The 6,420-nt window shown below is 38.1% G+C and overlaps 1 protein-coding gene and 1 non-coding gene across 2 annotated transcripts; both read right to left on the minus strand.

Moving 5' to 3' along the window:
* Nucleotides 1-1,076: 1,076 nt before the first annotated feature.
* On the minus strand, nucleotides 1,077-3,707 carry LOC125240124 (6-phosphogluconolactonase). Its single transcript, XM_048147972.1, has 4 exons — nucleotides 3,500-3,707; nucleotides 3,167-3,367; nucleotides 2,604-2,884; nucleotides 1,077-1,789 (listed from the first exon to the last, which is right to left on the minus strand). Exons 1-4 carry the CDS (start codon nucleotides 3,615-3,617, stop codon nucleotides 1,691-1,693), a joined length of 699 nt encoding a protein of 232 aa, XP_048003929.1. The 5' UTR covers nucleotides 3,618-3,707; the 3' UTR covers nucleotides 1,077-1,690.
* A 603-nt stretch (nucleotides 3,708-4,310) lies between these two features.
* Nucleotides 4,311-4,394, minus strand: Trnal-cag. Its single transcript has one exon. It is a non-coding gene; the product is annotated as a tRNA-Leu (tRNA).
* Between the last annotated feature and the right edge of the window lie 2,026 nt (nucleotides 4,395-6,420).

Raw genomic sequence — 6,420 nt, forward strand, 5'->3', positions numbered from 1 at the left:
TATATTTCGTTTATATTAATGCCACTAGTCAGTAGAGATGATGTGCGAGTGCCTAAAAATAAATTCCTATTTAAGTTGACGCGCAGGAGGGCAGGCGGATTTGCCTCTATTCTTTTGACAGGCGCTACATACTTCAACGCCACGGCTGGGCTCACAATCCAGACATCCTTTGTGGAGGATGTTCCAGACCCTTAGCACAACTTGCCTTGTCGCGCGCGAGTCCATACATCAAGCGCGACTTCAAGTATCGACTCGCGCGCGACAAGGCAAGTTGTGCTAAAGGGGCTGTAGGCCTAGCACATGATGGCCGCGGGAGTATGTCGCCGCGAGATAGATGCCACGTCTTCTTCTAACTGTATTAATGACATAAGGACGGGTAGTCTATCTCGCGGCGACATACTCCCGCGGCCATCATGTGCTAGGCCTACTGATGTGGTATAATAGGACATCGTCTTTGGTTGTTTATTGGTAAGATTTTAATTTCATGGCAGCGTCGAGGTGGCAGAATATTGAACCTGATTGTAGGTTAATTTCATAATATTTTTAATTTCACCTGCATTTTAGATTCACAAAATTAATCTACATATTGCTACTCGTGAAAGGAAATCAGCAATGGACTTTTATTAAGAAAACACTTTACAAACTGTTACCATCTTTACTTGAAAACAATTTTTAACAGGAATATATAAAACACTAAAAAAAATACAAGTATAAATCATTTCTTACAAACACCCTTCCACCACATCTAGTACTATAACATTTAAAATCAAAGACAGGACAATAGCTATTTGTTTTACAAGGGGGCAAAGTTATTTAACCGCACGTGCCAACATTGATACCCGAGCAAGCGAAAGATTCCAATATTGAACCGCGAGCGTAGCGAGTCGTTCATAAAGTGGAATCTTGAGCGTTGCGAGGGTCAAGGCAAAAGGTAAAACAAACTTTGCCACCAAGTGACACAACATTTTTCACCACACCAACAAATTACTGACTGACTATAAAATATCAAACTAAATCAAATCCATAATATTGTCTTCGGTTACCGCGATAGTTACTCATGAAATAAAACTATGGAAACGGATTAAATCGCGTATAATGATCAGGTACAGGTAAATCAAATCCATCAATTTATTCAATATTCATAGGTAAATTCTCCCAGCCAGCTTTGACATCAAGTTAAAATTTGTATGAAATACTTTGCACTCTTGTGGATAAAATGCAATTTTGCTATCTTTTTCGAATAGCAGAGATAGCCTTTACCAGTTGGTGTGGTGAAAAATATTTTGCAAACAGACATGCACTGCGAAAAAGAAAGCTGCAGATTCCAGAAATTCTGACTGCATTGCTAATAAATAGCTTTATGCTTATGAAACTTGGCAGTACATAAAATAAATCTGCCTTTTCTTTTATACTTTCATTCTTTGAAATATCACATTATTTATCTCATCACAAGGTTTCGATTGTTTTAAAATTACTAAGACATTGAGGCATTGCAATAAAAAGAATATTGGAAAAAGGGAGATTTTGGATGATACTATGATATCGTTAGGTGTACTTTTACCATTAGGAGAGCATTTCTGCTCATTTTTACTATAACATATCTATCATTCATTCAGACATTAAATGTTTTGAAAATTACTAATCTGAATCTTACTGCAATGTCATCAAGTCTAGTATTGGTTAGCGATATTCATATGTGTGCGGCGGCAGCGTTGTCGACAATCCAGTACAACGCGCCTTGCGGCTTCACGCGAGCTGAAGGCAGGTCTTCCTTATCCTTCAGGATGCGCTGAAAAAGTCATTGAATAAAGGAAAAATAGTAATTGGTTTAAAATGGGGCAAAGTAGTTATTTAACCGCACTTGCCAATATTGATACCCGAGCAAGCAAAAGATTCCAATAAAAAGTTGTTCAAAAATGTCAGTCAGTCAGTCAATATCTTCTTTTATATTTTTTTGTGGAATCTTGAGCGTTGCGAGGTTAGCGATTTCAATGTGTGCGGCGGCAGCGTTGTCGACACGAAGGTTAACCAAACTTTGCCACTGAGTGAAACACAAAATTATTCACCACACTACACTAACATAAACAAAATACTAACTATAAAACATCAAATTAAATCAAATTCATCAATTTATTTAATATTTATGATTCAAAATCATCATTTATAGGTAAATTCTACCAGCCAGCTGAAATAAGACATCAAGTTAAACTTTGTATGAAATTACTTTGCACTCTTGTGGATAAAATGCAATTTTGCTATCTGTTTTCAAATAGCAAAGTAAGCCTTTAACAGTTGGTGTGGTAAAAAAAAACATATGTCACAGCGGTATGCGACTTTATCAGGTTTAAACAGTGGCATTTGTCAAACACATAACACATCCCTTAATGTGACCTAAATACTGACAGAGACTAGCTAGGAGGCTCTCTGTAAGCACTTTTTGTTACAACATACTTTTTTTTACCCAACTGTGGCAACCAAGGGGGGGTATGTCGATGAACATGTTGATGTTTGTTATTTGGTTATTGGCTGAACTCTTGAAGTATTCTTTAACACTGGTTCAAGAGCCAAATATGTCATAATGAAAGAAAACAAAGAATTCTCACCTTCACCATGTCTGCCTTCCCTGCCCCACTAATAGCAAAAATACAATTCCTGGCCAAGTTTATCACAGGGTATGTCAAAGTGATTCTCGCCGGAGGTGGTTTTGGAGAGTCTATGATGGGTGCCACTTTCAAGCTGGTCTCTCCCAGTAGTGGATGTCCCGGGAACAGGGAACAAGTGTGTCCATCAGGCCCCATGCCAAGGAGGAGCAAGTCAAATTTGAATTCTTCACTGTTAAAGGCTGATTTCAGCTTTTCTGTGTAGTCTTTTGCTGCTTCTTCAGCTGAAATATGAATACATTTACATTATCATATCAGTCTTTCTCAGATATCTAAAAAAAAATACTGGGTCTTGCATTTGAAAAAGCCAGGGCTAATGATCATACCTGTCATGCGCGGATCCAGGGGGGGGGGGGGGTCATGACCCCCCCTGGAGCCTAAGTTGGCCATACAAATAGACCACGTGACCCCCCCTGGGGCCCCGGGCCTTTACCACGTGACCCCCCCCTGGGCACGAAGCTGGATCCGCGCTTGATACCTGTAAACTTTAATATCTAAAAACTTACCTGAGACACCTTGTTTCAAAACAATAAATTGTTCCTCTTTTAATTCAGTCTTAGGTATGAGTTCCCTCTTGTAAACTCCGAACGTGGAGTCCTCATTGTCTTCAGGTACTACTCGTTCGTCACAGAACGCCAGGGTCCATTTGGACCACACAGTGTTGACCTTTGGTAGCCCTTCACAGAGGAACTTAAGGACCGAACCACCTGAATAAAAAATTACTTAATTTAAATTTAAAAAATACTTTAGGCTAAATACAGTATTTTGTATATTTTGATACCTTTACAAACATCTATCACTTTGTTAAAAAAAACCGTCCACTTTTCATCATAACTCACCAGATAACCCAATGTAAAACTTTCCTCGATTGTAAATAGCGTCGTTCGATATTTTCTCTACATACATAGTAAGCTTACTGATCACCTCGCTCTCATCTGCTACTTTTATGATCGTCATGATGTATTACTTTCTAGGAAACTAAAAATACAGGGAACGGAACAGAGCAAATAAACAGTAACTTTTTACCTATCAAGTAGGTACTATCAACTCAACTTGTTGAAAGTGACATTTGGTTCGTAGGTTAAGGTCATTGACATTGATAAAAGTGTACCCAGACAAGAGAGGTAGCAACACTAGCAAACGAAGTAAAAGAATTCTAGATAATAGCTGTAAGCTGCGTAAACTACAATAATTTATTAAACCAAATAACGTATCATGTTTGTATTCAATTTCAATAAAAAATAATAGTAAAGCACACAGCTGTAATTAATAATTATATTTTATCAAAGAGGATCGAGTATTAATATGTACGGAGTTAAAATATTATGTCTTTGATTTTATAAGCCTTAAATTAAATTAAGTGATTGAATTTTAGTTTTAAAGCCGCGGCTGGTTCTAATATTCCAATTTAACTTTATACTTGTCTGCTCGTTTGCCTCCTATCCCATAAAAAAAATGAAAGTAAAATTTTGATGATCATATAAAAGTAATACGAAAAATCTGCATAATTATAAAATATGCTTAGCACGGGAAGCATGGTCGCGCGATAGACGATAAAATATCAGGCCGTCCCTATCGCACTTACTAATAGTGCGATAGGGACGGCCTTCTATTTTATCGTCTATCGAAGTGTGTAGGTCTAAAAAGTTCTGTCAGAAGTGGGATTCGAACCCACGCCCACAGAAGTGGACTGCGACCTGAACGCAGCGCCTTAGACCGCTCGGCCATCCTGACGTTAGTCTGAATGTTGAAATTATGAATTGGGTTTATAAAGTCATAACTATATTTAGTAATACAACCACAGAATATATAATAGTACAAGTACAGAAGGCCCACTCCTTTGATGTTCACGACATGCCGCCTTTTTAAATGCCTACAAAATTCTAACAAAGAGACGAGCCGCACGTGCGCGGCGCCCGGCGATAGGGTTGCCTACGGATTAAAACGATTTAATACCCAGATAAAATGTAGTATTTATTGTGTAGTATTTATATATTTTTGTTTCAGTTCCAACATCACAAGCCTTATTGAATCTTTTCGGGGACTTAATCAATAGTAGATCTGTGTAAACATGTCCTATGGTATTTATTTTATTCATGATATCTATTTAACTAAGCATTATTAGCCATTCCACACGCGGACATCGCATATGAACCTAAAAAAAAACTCGCGACGTAAAGTAACATTAGAAAGTGCGAACGTGCGTTCCGTGAGAACGCGCGCCACCCCTGATTAGGCCGCGAACTCGCGGCCGCCAGCATGTACTTGTAGCGCGGCGATAGAATCGCGGAGTGAGCCGCCCCTGATACAACATTATGTTGGTGAATCATTTTTTTTTCTAGTTAATATGTTATTATGGTACTAATTAATCAATTCTACTTATTTGTTTGATATACCAAAGAGGATCGAGTATTTAGTACGGTAGTGTCGGTAGTAGTAGTAATGTACGCAATACTTGAACAAAATCAAACAAAATCATGTGTTTGTAAAATTATATTAATCCTGTATTTTTCTATTTTACGCCATCTGTTGTGTAACACTAACATCTTCAGTGGCAAATAACACTACGAACTGGTATAGCTACTCGACAATAGATGGCGTGTATCAGTCAGCATCATTTACATTAGTTTAACAACATTATGACGAGATGTCGCTACACATCATTAGTCTGCAAATAGGCGGCGAAAAGTGAAAGTGGCAGCGACCGCTTAGTTGCGGTTGTTGACCGTCAAAATGTTCGCGGTCCGTGATGTAACAATAGTAACGGATAACAGCTTCCACCGTCACTGCACAACTGTAGCGGTAAGAAAGTCGCGTGCTAGAATAGTAGGCAAGTATGACAATTATTGGAATTAGGCGTTTATTTGAATCGTGCAAGCTCGACGTAGTTTACTATTTCTCTACGTTACGATTATTGATCTTAAGTTTACAGTTTTAAAACAAGTCTATAAAATAGTTCCTTTTAATGGAATTTATGGAGTATGGTGACCAGCAGATGACGGATCTTAAAAGGACACTCGTGTCCCGGCAGCTAAGGAGAGCAGAAAAGGGCGTTGCTAGAACAAGAGAGCAAACATGGGAATTGGGAAGTCACTATGATACCTATGGGTAATTAGTTCGCAGAATTCAAATAAAAGTGCCAACACAAAACGCATATATGGCACTCTTCTCTAGCGGCTATTTGCTATCGGCTTTCTATTATAGAATTTTGCAGCTTATGCTGTGAATTCTATTGTCATTTCCTTTTATCTAAATGATAGTAAAATTTTCACGAGACTCGTAAAACGCTCTAATAGTAAACGAATCGCATAATATTTATTTTATTTTATTTATAATCTCACTCACGGGTATTTGTAAGTAAGAAGAAATGAAATCGTTAGACCGCGGTACCTATATACGACCCATAAGGCCATCTCGAAATTGCAAACATGGGGACCGATTTTTGAATCTCACGGCGTTCGAATTCAGAAAATTGTCACGGTGAATTGCCTACTATTTTCGGTGACAATTTTCTGAATTCGAACGCCGTGAGATTCAAAACCGGCCAAGAGCGTGTCGGGCCACGCTCAGTGTAGGGTTCCGTAGTTTTCCGTATTTTTCTCAAAAACTACTGAACCTATCAAGTTTAAAATAATTTTCCTAGAAAGTCTTTATAAAGTTCTACTTTTGTGATTTTTTTCATATTTTTTAAACATATGGTTCAAAAGTTAGAGGGGGGGGGGACGCACTTTTTTTCCTTTAGGAGCGATTATTTCCGAAA

Source organism: Leguminivora glycinivorella, chromosome 2, assembly GCF_023078275.1.
Source record: "Leguminivora glycinivorella isolate SPB_JAAS2020 chromosome 2, LegGlyc_1.1, whole genome shotgun sequence".
Taxonomy (NCBI): domain Eukaryota; kingdom Metazoa; phylum Arthropoda; class Insecta; order Lepidoptera; family Tortricidae; genus Leguminivora; species Leguminivora glycinivorella.

Coding starts and splice junctions, on each gene's coding strand:
- LOC125240124 (XM_048147972.1), bottom strand. CDS start 3,617: ATGACGATCATAAAAGTAGCAGATGAGAGCGAGGTGATCAGTAAGCTT. Junction 3,368..3,499: donor GTTTTACATTGGGTTATCTG/GTGAGTTATGAT, acceptor TTTTTTATTCAG/GTGGTTCGGTCCTTAAGTTC. Junction 2,885..3,166: donor TTTGAAACAAGGTGTCTCAG/GTAAGTTTTTAG, acceptor TTCATATTTCAG/CTGAAGAAGCAGCAAAAGAC.